Raw genomic sequence first — 17,063 nt, forward strand, 5'->3', positions numbered from 1 at the left:
GCAAGCCATAGGCATAAGAGGCAAGGAACCCAAACTAGATTGGGTGACAGAAGTGTCAGGGAAAAAAAAAGTATCCAGTAATTTCCAGTCATTAGTACTAGAACATTTCACTGTTTGTGGACAAGAGCATGCGAGCAGTGCATAGCGGAAACAGACTTTTTCTGCAGATGTTTATCATTGTAGAGTTGAAGAAATGGTTATCTGAAATTGCCATTACGAATAATGGACAGCTCTCCATTGATCGCCCCAGCAAATGTCCATGACAAATACGAACTGATGTGAAATCTTTTTTTGGAATTCCTCATCACATAGATTCCTGTTGATATTACCGTGATCACGCTTTTATCATTTTCAGCCAGAAACTGCAGAGTATGCTGAAAGTCAGACCATCTATACATTTTCTCAATGATGACTCAGAGCAGAGAAAACCTGACGAGGAGCTCGATAAAAACCCGGACTGGAGCTCACACTGAGAAGGCAAATCATACACTGTTCCAGACTGTTTTTCCGGTGTGTAAATTGCTTGCCGATTTTCAATTTCAGAAGTTTGACCTCTTTTGAAACAATCTCAGTTGGCGGAAGTAAAATACACAGCCCGACTGTCTAATTTCCGTTGAAAAGTAAACTGTGAAATGATCGAGCGGGGAACCAAACCATATGGCCATGTATATATTCAGTACAACGGCACTCGTACTTCCTTGATATTGCTTATACATAGCTGTAAACCAAAACAACCACAAACGCAGCTATTATAAATGTATCAAAGCTGGTTAAAGGGTGATAGAGTGAATGCGGCAATCTATTGGTTGTAGGCATTGTAAATTTCATTCAGTGCAGTCCAATGGCAACCAGAGAGAGAGAGAGAGAGAGAGAGAGAGAGAGAGAGAGAGAGAGAGAGAGAGAGAGAGAGAGAGAGAGAGCTGATACAGCCTCAGTCTCTCTCCCTTTAATCTCTTTTTTTCCCAGTCAGTGCTGCCTCTTTCTATGGAGACAATCAGATTCTCTACAATTTACTGTTCCTCCGCAGTGATTTCAATGAATTACCTTAATCTATGTGGGTCATTTACATCAGATATGTTGCCGCGTCTCTGCTGAACAGTCCCCGGAGTGCAACCTCTCTTTCGGACGGCAGCATCACGTTGGATTTTAACAGGGGCAGAACGGAGTTAGATTTTTTTCCCTTGTGTGGCACATACATTTTGACCGTACCTCAGGAAGTCGCGGCGGCAGGACAGAAGCCGTACGATGCGGATACCGCAAAGGTAAGCCACGAGAGCAGCCCTGGAAGTGAAAGTATCTTTTATATCGTGCTTACACAGAGTTGAACTGTTTGCCAGACGCCGCGTACCCGCTTATCCGCCGCTGGTTCCCGGGATTTTCCCTCTCTCTCGCTCTCCGAAAGCTTCATCCATCCGGACGAACGATGCAACGATTTTGCTTCGAGTGTTTAATTCGCTCCGGCTACTCGCGCTGATTTGCATGAAAAAGGCTGACCCTACAAACTGTTTCAGTAGTTTGTGGGCAATGCAATTCGCGTAGACGTTTCCCCCCCTCATCCAAATCATCGTTATACTCAATAAAACCCTTATTGTGCTCTCCATCATTAGTGTCCGAATCTACATTTTAAGCTGAAGCGCTGGATAAAAGAGCCTTTCACATGAGTCATAGTAATATATGTACGCACTTATTGAGGGGAAATGTTTTTAGCTGAGGGTTCGTGTGGTAGAAGTGTTTCGGTACATCACTTCTTACCTGTGGCTAACTAAACCTTGGCACAAGATGCTATGCTGATTGACGCGTTATTGTTTTCTCCATTGCACGTTTGTAGCGGTTCACATCCACATTTGCGTCAATCGCTCACTCGGCTTTTAAAGTACGATAAATCTTTCGAAATTCGCTTTCTCGAGAGCCATAACGTCGGGGCCGGGGGGGCTGAAAGAAACGCGAGGTTGGTTTTTAAAACGTATTGCGTTCGCGATAAAACGCAAGGGGCTATCAAGCAACGGGACACTTAGAAGGTGCGCTCGGACCGGAGGCTGAAGAAGCGGCAGTGTGGCGCGTTTTGTTGCTTAACTTTCGCCCGGCTTTGTTGTGGTTACAGACGAACCACATTCTCCTCAAAAGATGCGGCGGGTCCAGACTTTCTCATCACAGGGACCACTGTCTCAGCCCGAGCCGTCCCGCTTATACAGCGGCGAACCACAAGGTGGTACTGTGGACATCTCCTGAATACGTGCGTGTTTTGGGGACGGAGCGAGGAGGGGAAACCGGGCCGCCTCTCGAACATTCGCGCTGCACGGCGTTTTAACCTTCACTTCGTCAGAACGCGAGTCGGTTTAAGTGGAGAAATACGGTTCATAATTACCGTAAATTGAAAAGCGCCAACAACTTCAGTCTCTATGTAATGAAAATCTCTAAAGACACAATTAGCTGTACTTTCTATGTAGGAACTAATTTAAAAACTGACTGGCGATGGATCTTATTTTAGGTAGGCTAAGCGTGTTTATCTGCATGCATGCTACTTTATTCACGAGGACGGCATTGGTTTTTGATCAGTTATGTTTTTTTATGCTTTGACCTGTAACTTTCCAACTTTCCAACAGTAAAATGAGAGTAAATTCATTGCGTGCTGTAACTTAAGATGGCCTACAGTGTACCATGTGTGCAACTTGATTGTTATCTGTAGTAAGCGTAAAAGAGTGCTTTTTTCATGATGTTCATGAATATTTGTATTATCTAAATAATTCGTTGTGGTGCTTGTTGCAGATTATCTGATGCAAAACATGCATATTTTGACACAAAGGTGTGTTCAAACTTGGAAGCAAATTGTTAGTTTTATAAAACGTTAATACAAGTGTCATAATAGAGTGTTGACGGGTCTCAGGATGAAATATTGTTTTGGATAGACAACGGGAAATACCTTTTATGGTTTGTGCAATCATACTTGTAATCATCACAGTTGTTTTGAATAAGCCACATACAAATATATATATATATATATATATATATATATATATATATATATATATATATATATATATATATATATATATATATATATAATATTTAGTAAAAATAGGCATGGTCCTTTCCAAAGCAAAATTAATTCTGGTCTTGATAGGATCAGTGGTTGGCTTTGAGTGTCACCTTTGAATGAATAATTTTCTCTCTCTCTCTCTCTCTCTCTCTCTCTCTCTCTCTCTCTCTCTCTCTCTCTCTCTCTGCTTTCTGGGGCTCCTGTCCACACTCAGAAAGAAAGATAGAATGAGAGAATACAGCTTGAGAAAACAAATTCCAGCTGACTTGCCAGCCCAGACGCCATGTTGAATAAGTCATAGCAGGTGCATTTGCAGCGGAATTGCACAACGTTTATCCGAAGTTCACCCAAAGGTCACAGCGCTGTCTATGCTTTATTCCATGGTCTTTTGTCTATCTCTCGGACCAAATCGATACTGTCTCCTGTGTGTCACGAGTCACTCTTTGAACAGTGCGATTGTTAAAGCCTCCTTCAAGCAGATCATTTATTATAATTAAAATTCAGAGAGAGACTCGGAACCTTCATTGAGATTCGCACGAGTTATCTTCGGTGATCACAGAGGCAGCGAATGCTATTTTCTCTCCTTTTATTCTCTTTGGTCTCATTTCTCTTCTTTTTATTTGTCATACTCGCTCACGTATCAAGGGTGCATTTAAGCAAAGCGTACAGAACATTTAGAATAGACCTTTTACCTTTTTTAAAAAAATCACCTTTATCTAAATATAACACGTTCTCTCTTCCGAAAATATTTCATGCATTTAACACTGGAAAACCTTATTTATTTATTTACTTATTTTAAGAAATATTTATAAAAGTGGGGTCCAATTTTGTGGACAACATTTTTTTTTCTGAGAAAGCGTTCATGAAGATTTTCGACAATATGAGGGTGAGTAAATTACCAAATAAAAAAAAATAATTTTAGGTGAAATATTTCTTTGGGCTGGCAGCCAGTATGGTCAAATTTGTTCTTTGTTCTTTTTCGTTGTAATGTGGTACTTTGGCAGAAAGTACCTCCGTATACTGAGCTTCTTAGATGTAGGCATTGCTTGAGGATGTAGCGATATTGGCGTAAAGTTATTGAATAAATCCCTCTTGGCTGCTCTAGCTAGACATCAGAACGAGAGTGCATGCAAAGCGGTGGATGCTACATAGCTTTTTGTCTGTATTGGAAATTAAATTGCCGGCCAGACATGCAGGCCCATCTGCTTCAGAGGACAAAATATGTACGTGAAAGGTTTTCTGAAATGCCCATCTCAGTGTCATTATATGTAATGATAAATGGCAAAGAAAGAACTAACGAAAGGTTAAAACTTAAAAACCAGTAGTCATACCTCTTAGATCAATAAAGTCCCGTTGATGGATAATGCTGTCTTATTTGTTAGTTGTTTGTTGAGTCTATTAAAATGTGTTTTATTTCAAGAGAAAACATTTCCCCCCTTTTTTGTATCCGTTTATAATGAAGCCATTGCTGAGTGCACACAGCAGTCTTGATATCTGAGCTAAATGATGGTTTTAATTTTAAAAAAGACTGGACTTAAAACCCCAGGGTGTTATGGGATGGGTCTTTCTGAGACCACCAATAAAGATCTTTTAAAGCATGTCATGTGCACTGGGACTCAAGCCTTATTAAAGTGGTACCCCTTCATTAGATGCTGCCTTAGAGGAATATCACCTTTCAAAATGCTGTAAAATGCTTCCGTGTTGTTTGTTTTCTTGCGCTTCCTAGTTTCCTCTTGTGACTGGCAGTGCTTAAAAACATCCTCTCGTTTTAGTCATGAAGTGGGAAAGTGAAGATAACCCTAATCCTTTTGTAATTTAGCATTGCTCAACACCAATTTCAGTTAATGTGACTGTCTCAATGAGTCTATTATATCATCACTGCTTTGTTCGCACAATTAACTTTCCTTGGGTTATACTATCTACCATCTGATCTTCGCTGAAATTGCTTTGAGATATGAGGAAATGAAAAAGTTACATCAATCAATCTTAGATTCCTGAAGAATTATTTAGACAGGCTTTGAAAATGGCAGAGTAGATAACGCTGGGCGTGACATCTGTTAAACACACCGTATTTCGAAGATGTTGGAGAAACGATGCCCTTTTACGACTATTTAAATAAGAGGTACTGATTCGAGAACAGTCTCATAGGAAACTTCGCTTCGCTTTCACTGACAGAGCTATTAATGGAGGGATCAGAGCGAACCAAACAGTTCATCACTTGCAGATTTACTCAAGGACTCAAGTCATTAAAGTTTCCCTCCAGAGGTTCCAGCGAGCCTAGTTCGGTAATTTGAGGCAAGTGTGCATGAGCAATCCATGTGGTGATCTTGAACTGTATATGAAGTTATACAAGTCAGAGCTACGGTTGAAGTTGTTGAAGTTCAAGAGTATCAAAAACACCAACTGATGAGGATCTTCTCGATTCTTGTTTTCACACCCACTCTCTTTCCTCCTCTTTCTTGTATGTGGATGAAATGCATGAAACATTCATTATTTAAATTCGCACGCTGGGTAGCATTTCTTGTGCATAATCTTCTCTCAGCTTTGTGGGCTTCTTCTGTCTGTTCATTCAGGTGGAAAGATTATCATTTGTTCAGACAGTAAATGCGATGCAGACATACCATTTTACAATTCACATGTAGTTAAATCAGAGGGAAATGTGTATTCATGTCTACTCCAATATATATCTCTAAGGAAATTTCTTTTGTGTGCATATGATTTATACCGGAGGATCTTCCTGGAAAGATTCCTGGAAAAAAAAACAAAACACTGTGACCTTTAGCATTTCCAAATCCCGAGGAGTCTCAAACCGATGTCTTTCGTGACATTCGTGCTTTTCGTAATCACGCAATCTGTTTTCTATTGCTAAATTCCCAAATTTGTACTTGAACAACAGACTACAGTCAAAGGATAATGGATAAATGACAGACCATAATGATTTTCGTGCTCTGATTGTGCCCAATGACTTCACATCTCATGATTTTACTGATGATGACTATGAAGAGTAATCATGGTGCACAAATACAAAACTCCTTGAAGGTCACTGTTTTGAATGCCAGGGGATGCACGGACTGATCAAATGTTTGCCTTGCATGTGATGTAAGTTGCTTTAGATAAAAGGGCCTGCCAAATACATGCATGTTGAAAATTCACAATGACAACTAAAAGTCATAAAACACTCCAAAGTCATACGTAGAAAAGAGAAAATGTACATATATCAAACTCTATGTTTTGTTGCTCTAAAACATAACTGGTTCAATCAAAATGCCTGTTTTGTTCACAGATAGACATTTTTTTACGTAAACGGATCAATATGTTCTAAACAGTCTTATTTAGTGCAGCTAACCTCATAAATAGATACACTATACTATATTTTGTGTATACACTACAATGCTACGCACACAGTTATTTGAGCCTATCAATTTACCAGACCACTTACTGTACAAATTGTGGCCCAGTCAATGGAAACATAGAGTCATATTTCAAAATTGTTTGCTATTGTTTGAATCTAGAGTATAATGATGTCTAAGTGTTAGCATTTATTTGCTATTTACGTCTATTGTTGTATATTTTTCTCCTGCAGTGCAAGGTTACCTTGGTGCCTCCAATGTTTGACACAAAGCATGCAAAAATAATGAAGGAAATGCAATTTCTCTATTTTGACAATGAATGATAATTTATGGGCTGTTTTTTTCTTTCCCACAGGCAAACCAATAAAGGAGGTATTGAAAGGAGGGAGTAGTTACACCAGAGGACAGCTCAGAGGGAAAGAACCGCATTTTGTTTCTCATCAAAAGGATAGCAGTTAAAGAACAACAAAAATACAGCTGAGATCTAGAATCGCCCTCATGGCATGGGGGAGTGACATGATCGCTGATCTGATTGGTGGGCGCACTGTCAATCATCTGTCCATTGCAGCCTGAGGGCGGGGTTTGACCTTGGCTGTGGAAGGAGTGGAGGACCGCGAATTCAAACAACTCTGCTAAGCGCAGCTGGACCATGTCACGACTCAGAGGAACCCCATGGATATCACTCACCATGATTCATCCAATGGCTACTCTACGCCTTTTTACCTGGATTGTGCTTGCGGCTGCTTGGCTAGCCATTACGAGGGCTCAGCAGCACCCTATTGTCACGACAAACTACGGCAAGCTAAGAGGCTTGAAAACGGCTCTGCCCAATGAGATTCTAGGGCCTGTGGAACAGTATCTGGGGATTCCCTATGCCCTCCCGCCCACGGGGGAGAGAAGGTTTCAGCCCCCCGAGCCCCCCATGTCGTGGCCAGGGATTCGAAATGCCACACAGTTTGCTCCTGTTTGTCCTCAGTTTCTAGAAGACCGGTTTTTACTCAATGATATGTTACCCGTATGGTTCACCGCCAACTTGGATACTGTTGTAACCTACGTACAAGATCAAAGCGAAGACTGCCTGTACTTAAACATTTATGTTCCCACAGAGGATGGTATGTCATTTACTTCTTTAAAATAGTATATATATATATATATATATATATATATATATATATATATATATATATATATATATATATATATATATATATATATATATATATATATGATGTATATATTTAATGTTTTCTTCTGGACAAGTTTCGTTGTTTGTTTGCTGATCTCAGTTGTTTTTTTGCAGCTTAGTTTGCTTAGCTGCCATCATCACAACTTGATCTACAAAGCTTTTCCAAATTCAGCTAATTGTTGCTGACATTCCAAAAAAGGTTTTCCAAAGATTAATATTTTTATTTTATTTTTTTATTTATCACTGATAACTAATGGCTTTTGCTTTTTAATAGTTAGTCAAATTAAATTTAGATATTGTATAGGATTAAGGATGTATGAAATGGTCATACCAAATCTTTGCTAATATACGAATGAACAGCCAATATGCCGGTAATATCCAATCTAGTTATTTGACTCGGTCCCTATACTACAGTAACAAGATATCCCATCACATTTAGAGCGCTGATAAAGCTCATGAACTCAAAGTAAAGTAGTCTTTTTTTGTATGATTATTATCATACAAAAAAACAATAAAACAACAACTACAAAAGCTTAGCTGGGTAGTCTGCTGTAAATCTTATCTTAGTTTATTTTCTTTATTATTCAAGTTGCTGTTATTTAGGTGTATAATAGTAACAATTCACATATACGCTGAACTGTTCAATTATTAGTGTTGAATTGCATTTAGTGAGCTAAATTTAGCTGAACTGAATGATTAAGGAAAAAAGATTAAATTGTAAATGAAAATCTCTCAAAGAGTGGAGCAGCCATGTTTGCACCTTCAGATAGTCGCTGTATTATTATTGTAACATAATCATGATGAAACATTTTGCCAAGGATTCAATTATTCAGGCATTTGGGGAGAATTTGTATCTTGAAGTTATGAATCTTGCTGCTCCGTACATAGTGCTTTTTTATAATAGTGTTTATTGCAATCTGAAAACTAAAATCTATAACAGTATTTTTTTTGGAACTTGGAATATTTATTTATTGATTTTTTGAAGTTAAAGTTACTATATTCTGAAATCATGACTGTTCCTGCACCAGTGTGCAGGACATTTCTAACAGAATGTGTCAGCATATTGTGACAGCCTGCAGTTTTGCTTAAAAAAGTCTCTTCTGTGATGTTGAAATTCAATCCTCTTTTGTGCCGTACCGAAGTCGGTCATCCCCTGTTAGCTTTCAAGCGCTAACCGCCCATCATGCTTCGGCTCTCCAAATTGCCCTTTTCAAAATCCTATGTAATATGGGACCATCCTGGCATTTTTGACTCAAAGAGGGACTTGCTCTGCAGTTGTGGCACTTTTGAAGCAGGATGACAGATATAAAAAAAAAAAAAGCCCTTTAGTGCAAAGACCATATCAAAAGAAAAAGCATGGCCTTCAAAGCTAGAATGGAAAACCGGGATCACCACTTCCTGATCTGTAGAAAACAGGTTAGAGACACATAAATTCTCTTTGTGTTTTAGTTGCCCGCTTCTTTTGTTAGCTAGACGCACAAAAGAGACTGCAGTCTGTTAGTGACGGAGTCGGCTTTATCTCTCAGTGCAGTTACGAGTGAAGGCTGTGGAGGTGGCATCCTGTTTTGTTGTGAATTAATCACAATGAATGCTTCAGCCTGAAGGGACGGTCTGGGTGAAGAGACAATGCGGGCTCCCTTCCACTCTTTAATTGGGAATGCTAACCAATTTAATTTCAATTGGACTATTCAAAAAAAAAACCTATTCAGAGAAACAGAAAGATGTTGAAAAGAGGCAGTCACGACAAATCAGTGCTTGTTAACCCTCATTGTCTATCTCAATGGGTGGACTTCTGTAACCTAACATCGGAAATCCAGTCTTGTTTTAAAGATAATTGAGATCTACTAGTGTAGTGCAAATGGGGAACTGACACCTATGATCATGTGCTGTATTTAATACCGCTCACTGACCTTCCACAGCCTGTAAGCCTATATGTTCATAATAGTGGCCAGGACTAGTTTTAGGGAATTCATTTTTATTTTAATTTAATTTAATTTAATTTAATTTAATTTTTTAGTATTACTTTTATTTTATTTTATTATTTTATTTTATTTTGTTTTATTTTATTTTATTTTATTTTATTTTATTTTTGCCTGTCTGGTGGCATAATAATCTGATAAAAAGTTCAATATAAAATTAATTTGAGGATTTTCATAGTATTTCACAGGCTTTTGTTCTGTCCTTCTTTGATGACAGCCCTATCCAGCTGATATTGACTTTATAAGTATATGCAGTACCCACAATAATTCATTTTCTGCCATTATTTGGGAGTTTTTAAAATAACTATAATGGAAGCGACAAAATCTGACTAAGCAGTTCAGACACTGTCAAATGTGCTGATTTGATGAGTGACCTAGAAGAGGGAACCGTCGTATAAATATTTCTTATTTAAAGTCATAACATTTCTTTCTTTTTTGAAATCATAAAACTTTTTCACCTTGAAGTTGTATTTTGAATCCCAGACTTTCAATGTCATCTCAAACTTCTTCACGCCACTAAATATATCTCAGAATGCATCTCAGAAGCTGCCGATCTCCTGGGATTGTTAGACACAACAGTCTCTGGAGTTTGGAGGAGAGAAAAAAAAAAACTGAATTCAGATGAGCAGCAGTTGCCGGTGAAAGTGCTTTGTTAATGAGATGGTTTGACAGAGAATGGCTAGAATGGTTCAAGTGACCAAGAAGGTGGCAAGAACTAAAATAACAATGTACAACAACAGTGCCATCCACCCTGAATCTTTAAGTGGCTGGCCGGAGGAGATTCCTCTGTCAGCTAAGAACAGAAGGCTGAGGCTACAGTGGCTAGCCAAACTGGACATTAGACGATTAAAAAACATTGCTTTGTCTGATGAATAAAGAATTCAGATGCAATACAGATGGCAGGGTCAGAATTCGGTGTTAACCACATTAATTCATGGATCCATTATGCACTTTTTTTTTCGTCTCAGTCTGCTGCTGCTTTTAAAATGTTGTGATTTTTTTCCTGGCACACAGTACGCTTTTTGAGCATCATTTAAATTCCAGATCCAACCTGTTGTGATCCTGCGTTCTCGCTGACCGTGTGCATCTCCTTATGGTCACGCACACACACAGTCTGCCTATTTTCTAATAGTTTGTTCCTGCATGATAACATAGCATGTCAGATAGACTGGTGAAGTCATTGAGTTTAGTGCAGTGGTCTCCTGGGAATGGCATGAATGTGCAGCTGATGCTAACGTGTGATATTATCATGTCAGTATGGACTAGATTCTCCAAAGACTGTTTCTGGTTTTTAAAATCCATTCCATCAAGAATTCATATTATATTAACTAACTAAAAATAATAATAATTTACTAACCACCATGTCATGAAATTTCTCATGTCTTTCTTTCTTCAGTCGAAAAGAGATTTTGAGGAAAACATTACAGGATTTTTTCTCTGTATAGTGGGCTTCAAAATCTGTCTTTTTCTAAATCATCAATGGGTTTTTTGAGTAGTCCAATTGAAGTTAAACTGGTTAGCATTCCCAATTATAGAGTGGAAACAAGTCTCTCATCTCAGAGCTAGTGCAAGCAGTTTTGGTTAAAAAGTGTATAAAAAATTACCAACCTGGTACTAAATATCTACCTCTTTTTGTGCAACTCCTTTTTTTATGTACCTTGCTGCATGTTTCGGTGCAGCTTCAAAGAGAAATGTTCACTGAGTGGCGCTAAAACGCAGGTGCAATACGTGGACCCCGGCACGTTTTTATTACATCGATATAGGTACATATTGCTGTGTTTTTATTACGTTGCCTTGGGTACGTATGGCGACGGTTCAGAATATCCAGAGACTTTTGCTAAAAGTTAATGCTCTTATCATGTTTGAAATATGCTAAAACTTTTTTGATGCAACCGTGCCATTTCAACTCCCCATCACGCAGAGTTGAACAGTTTTTTTAAACCGTAGTGACACAGGAGATCCTTAACTCTCAAGCACATCTCCGTACTCCGTGAGCTACCGAGCAAACCTACCATCTATAAAAACCCATAGATGTAATTCTGGATATGTGCGATGCTAACCTTCAACACATTGGCTCTCACTGAAGTCCAGTATATGGAGAAAAAAAAAACACGAAATCCTCAAAAACCTTAATTTCTTTTTGACTGAAAAATGAAAGACATGAACATCTTGGTTGACATGGAGGTAAGTAAATTATCCAAAAATGTTAATTCTGGAACTAATCCTTTAAAGCATAAAATAACATATGATACTGTAAGGTGAATCTTTGAGGTACAAATTGCGATCACGTATGATCATCTCTCATTTTGCGCCCCGCTGAGGCTTTTAATTTGTTGCTGTCAATCAGCTATGAATAATTGGCCATTTCTTGTGGTTAATGTGTTTTGTGTGAAACCTTTATTTGAGCTGTGGGGATAGTATCGACCGCTGGGTAATGAGATGTCCTTTGAAGCTTAGCCCAAAAAAAGTGTTCAAAGCTAGTGTAACTTAGTTTCTCATATTCTTCAGGTTGAATTATTAATGAATATAATGTAATGAGCTTCTGAACTAAGGGATTAATAAATGTGCTTCGTACATGCTAAAAATACTGATTCAACCTGTGCTGAGGAGAAAACGAAAAAAAAGTGTATTTTTTTTATTTTTTAATACAGGGGTGGAGGGTATCCCTGTGAATTATTTTTTGTGGTTTGCATATGACAACCATATTAATGCCAAAGTTTCAACATTCATCCCGAGAACTGAAAATGGCAAATGATAGCAGAACGTGCAACATTTTCTCTACTTTACAGGCCATGGGTTTCATCATTTTCAGAGCGGGTCCCAACATTAGAAACATTCTCTCGGCACTGGTACGGTTTTCTGGATAATCTTGAATAGCGCTGAAAATCCTTCTATGAAATGAAACAAAAAATAAGACTTCCAGTTATGAAATGGGACAAGTCTTATTTCGTGTGGAATCTTGCATTTGGTTAATAGCACATCAAAATCATAGAGATGAACGTTTACCGGTTAAAATTGCTTTAGGGACCTCTGAATAAAATTCTCCTCAGTCTTGACATTAATTAAATAATTTTATGTAAGCACATCAAGCTAATCTGTCTAAGCCAATGCAACCATAACATCACTTATGCAGTCATTTGTGTAAGCTAATGCTGAAAGACTCAAGGGCAGCGAATAAACATTTCTAGAATAATTCATGCATTTTAAGCTACAAAAGCTTGCAGCTAGTAACTAGTAGGGTCAACTTCAGGTAATTTTCTGAGTACTTATAGTTATTTATTTAAAATATATTCTAAAGCATGTTCTGTAAAGGTATAAAACAAAACTAGTATGTACTGTACAGCGGCAATGAAACTATATATCACTTTTTTGAGACATATGTATCAGTCAAAACTATTATATTAAACAATATTTAGATTTTATTTTTTCCTTTTTGTTTTTACATAAAATGACACCAATTTAAATAGATATAAATCAAATCTGTTTATTCACTTTGTGCGTAGGAATGTTAGGTCACACTTTATTTTGATAGCCCACATTAGACGTGCTAGTAACTTTGTAACTGAATGTCAGCTGATTCCCATTCATTTGCAACTGCATGTATGCTAACTCTGTGTTAGAATCTGTCTAAAGTGGACTATCAAAATAAAGTGTTACCGAATGTTATGTGGGTTTGGGCTTGGCATCATACCTGCAGGTCGACATGCAATGCAATGTAAAAACTGTGGTGCTTTGAAAACAGCTAGGCTTATGTGTATAGAATATTAATCAGTTTGGGTTTCATTTGACATACATTGTATTGACTTGATAGTTATTGGGAAAAGAGTACAGTCAATAAGAACATACAGATATACCAATACCAACATTCTTAAAAAAAAAATATATATATTTAGTTTTGTGCTCCACACAAGTTTGAAACAACGTTATTATTATAAATTAAGGATGATTACAATTTTTGAGTGCAGGAGTGTTTAGGAAACATTTTTGATAACAATCATTACTTTTGCAGTTCCATTTAGTCCCACTAGTGTCCAATTTGGTCTTATAAAATTATGTATATGTGCTTTTTGCGCAACACCATTTTTACTGCACTTTCAAAGAAATAAACCCACTGAGTGTTTTTATTACGTTGATATAGCTACATATTGCTGCGTTTTTATTACGTTAAACATCCAGGGACTGTTGCTAAACATTGATGCTCTATCATGTTGAAAGTATGCCCTGCTAAATGCAACCCTAAACCTACCCAATAGTGTTAACAAATGCAAAACTGATATAAAAAGGCATTTGTTGTTTTGTCTAACTGTAGTTACATTTAATTTGAACCAGAGCTCCTCTCTATACTCTCTCTGTATCCCTCTCTATGTGGGATATCGAATAAAACTTATTGTCTACAAAAAAATCCTGATACGTGTGATGCTAACATTCAAATGCATCACCTTTATTAATCAAAACTCAAAATTTGTGTGAAAAGGAATAAAAGGTGCTGGAGTTTTAGTGCCTCGTTTCTTTTGGAAACTGCAGTGATATGTACTTGTAGGTACATATTTCGTGTCTTGCTAAAAAGTGCACCCAGGTAGCTAGTGTGACTGTTTTTTAACATCAGTCAGGCTGTAGAGGTTAGGTTAATGTTTAAAACAACCGTGAAGGGAACCTTGGTTCTCCAATTTCGGTTAAGAGAACAAAACTGCTTCGTAAGGCAATATGGAATATGTCAGAGCAATTACACAGCAGTGTGTGGGGCAGTAGATCTCCTTTCTCTGACAGGAAGTCAGATGAGTGGAAAGACACGGGTAAGTGTCTGTGGAACCGGTCAACCGTAGAAAGCAAATGTCATAGAACTTCACTGCAGGGCCATGTGTTCATAGACACATATGCCTAAGCATGATTATATACTGTATGCACACAAAAACTGCATGTTACCACATAGTTTGATATACTTCTTTTTTTTTAATGCTCAAGAGCGGTGGCATGAGTGCCTTTACTCTGCACTGCTCTTTTTATAAGGGTGTTTAATAGATTGTGTGATGTCTATCAGATTGTGTGTGAACTTTATAGGCATATTGCTGGTGATGTAAGAGTAATTGCACACAAATCCAAATGTGCCAAGATAGGATTGGGCTTATATTTAAAGAAGACTTTTGCATGTACTACCAAATGATATCCATACATTTTGCTTGCTGATGTAGCTGAGTACATGGAGTAAACTCTTTAGGATTTACATCTGTACATGTTAAATAAGATATTGGAATGCCTGTTGGATATTCATGAATCCATTTCAGAGAAATATGAATTGACAAATAACAAACTGAAATGACTCGCAGTCTTGCAGACAGGTTTCGTGTAATACACTTTTCAGCATTTTTTTATTTGGAGACACGACTTAGAATACATATTTCAAGTCAAGTCAAGTACTTCTTTGTCACTGTTTTACACAACAAAGAATTGTCATTGTGACTCCTTAGATTACATATTTAGCATGGACAACACATATCACTCATGCAAAACAATTCTGATTAGAACATATATAAACTTGTATATATCTCGCATGCTATAAAAACTCGACATGTTTTTGTACAGACAAACTTTAATAATTCAGAGCTTATTCTGAGAGTAAAGACATTTCTGCGGACCTTTAATAAAGCATTACGACTTAATTAGTTTAATTATTAGCACATCTTTAATTATTTATCCTTTGATTCACATCATTAATAAGCATGGACCATTTTCAATTTCTTTTCCACCAGGTCAATATTGACATAGACAGTTCACCTTTAGCTTAATTACTGAGCCACCAGGGCAGTTCAGCTTTGAAATCTTTGGGCTTGCTTTATTAAAAATCTGCCATTCTCATCCTTTTTATGAGGAGATTATAAACAAATGAAAGTGATTTGTCTTATTCAAGACAAAATCCTGGACCATAACTACTATATATATATATATATAGAGAGAGAGAGAGAGAGAGAGAGAGAGAGAGAGGGGTTGACATGTCTCACCCAGTTGATCAGTAATGATTTCCTGAAATGTTTTATATGTTTTATATTTATGGCATAATGCCTAATTACTAGATATTGACAGTAATTATTAGATGAAAGGAAAGGCAAACAAAGAAACAGCTTTCCTTATAGCAAGTCAATTAAATTGCCTGAGGACCTGAGGTTAGGAAAAATGTCCTAGTTAGCAATGTCATGCTTGGTTTGATATGTTAGTGTGTTAAAATGAGAATCGATTTTAAGATTAATACTTTAGCTCTTGATACCTAGTCAGAAGTCATTACCTCATAACAGTTATCTTTAGATGATGCTGACTAAACAGATCAGTACTTTGTTACAAACAAAACTTAATTATTATGCAACTAATATCTGTTAATGTTAATGTAAGTTATAAAACATTACTAGATTTTCACATTTTTACAGCTTGTGCAATTCAGTAAAATAAGAGAATACGTGTGAAATAAAACGAGAAACATCATTTCCAAAGGGACTGTTTGTTTGTAATATGCAGTGTCAAAATGCATTGCCCTTTGCACTTTTCAATTTGAATAGCATGATGCGGAAATATTGATTTCACAAAGTTGAAAATAATACGTTAAATGTGAAATTGTGAAGTAGATCAGCAAGGCTGGTAAAATGTTCACCATGACAGATTTTTGGCTATAAAACTTACCACATATATATATATATACTTTTTTTAATGAAATTTATGAAAAAGAAGCATGAGATAAAATATTAATTAATGTGTCACGTTGGTGGAATATTAGCCAGTGTTAGATCAAGTTTAAGGGTTATTCCTTTAAACCCCTGAGCAGACAAAAGAAAAAGTTGCAACAAAAGACCAACATCAGGCCAAATTCACCTCAGAGCAGATGTGCTTACTCCACTGATCACACAACTGCAATATTAAACAGCAAAACGTATGAAATGGACGTGGAATACTCTAAAATAAACGAAACAATGCTGACAACAGCATTGAAATGGAAAACAGAAAGAATAGTGTAGTAAACGCATTTTATATTTTTTAATGTAAATTACGTACGTCTACTTATTCCATATCAACTCATTCCGAACCCCCATCTGTAAAACTTGGCACGGGTCCCGCTGCTCTCATATGTTAGTCTGGAACCATGCAACATTCACTTTCGTGGCTGGAAACACATACTTTAAAGCTGCACCATTGCGGAGCTTTGTATAAGACGAGCCTCTTTAGGAGGGTTGTACAAAAGAAGTCATTACTCAGAAAGAACCATGTAAAAGGATCTGTGCAGTTTGCCAAAATTCGTAACACTGATGCATTGGTGAAGGGAAAGATTTAGAGTCCAGGACAGAGCTGTTTAGCTAGAAGTCAAGTAGATCTGTGTGATGCGAACCTAACAATACACCGCACGGAACACACCGCATCTAAAATGAAGTATAATGGTGGAAGTATCCCGCCGTAGGGCTACTTTTCATCAGCAAGGGACAGAACATCTTATTACAAGAAAGAGAAATTGAAGACCCGATGCAGAGAAATAA

The 17,063-nt window shown here is 37.3% G+C and overlaps 1 protein-coding gene across 2 annotated transcripts in view; it reads left to right on the forward strand.

Moving 5' to 3' along the window:
* The first annotated feature begins 926 nt into the window (after positions 1 to 926).
* The window catches only part of nlgn4xa (neuroligin 4 X-linked a), a 75,488-nt gene continuing 59,351 nt past the window's right edge, over positions 927 to 17,063 (forward strand). The window contains exons 1-2 of one of the 2 annotated variants that reach the window (XM_043249805.1): positions 927 to 1,262; positions 6,743 to 7,499. In XM_043249805.1, the coding sequence (XP_043105740.1) occupies positions 7,037 to 7,499 (463 nt within the window). In that variant the 5' untranslated portion in view covers positions 927 to 1,262; positions 6,743 to 7,036. Of the gene's footprint in view, positions 1,263 to 2,338; positions 2,489 to 6,742; positions 7,500 to 17,063 lie in introns of those variants that run through there. The other variant, XM_043249809.1, reaches the window with a different exon arrangement.

The sequence above is a fragment of the Puntigrus tetrazona genome, chromosome 1 (genome assembly GCF_018831695.1).
Source record: "Puntigrus tetrazona isolate hp1 chromosome 1, ASM1883169v1, whole genome shotgun sequence".
Lineage (NCBI taxonomy): Eukaryota > Metazoa > Chordata > Actinopteri > Cypriniformes > Cyprinidae > Puntigrus > Puntigrus tetrazona.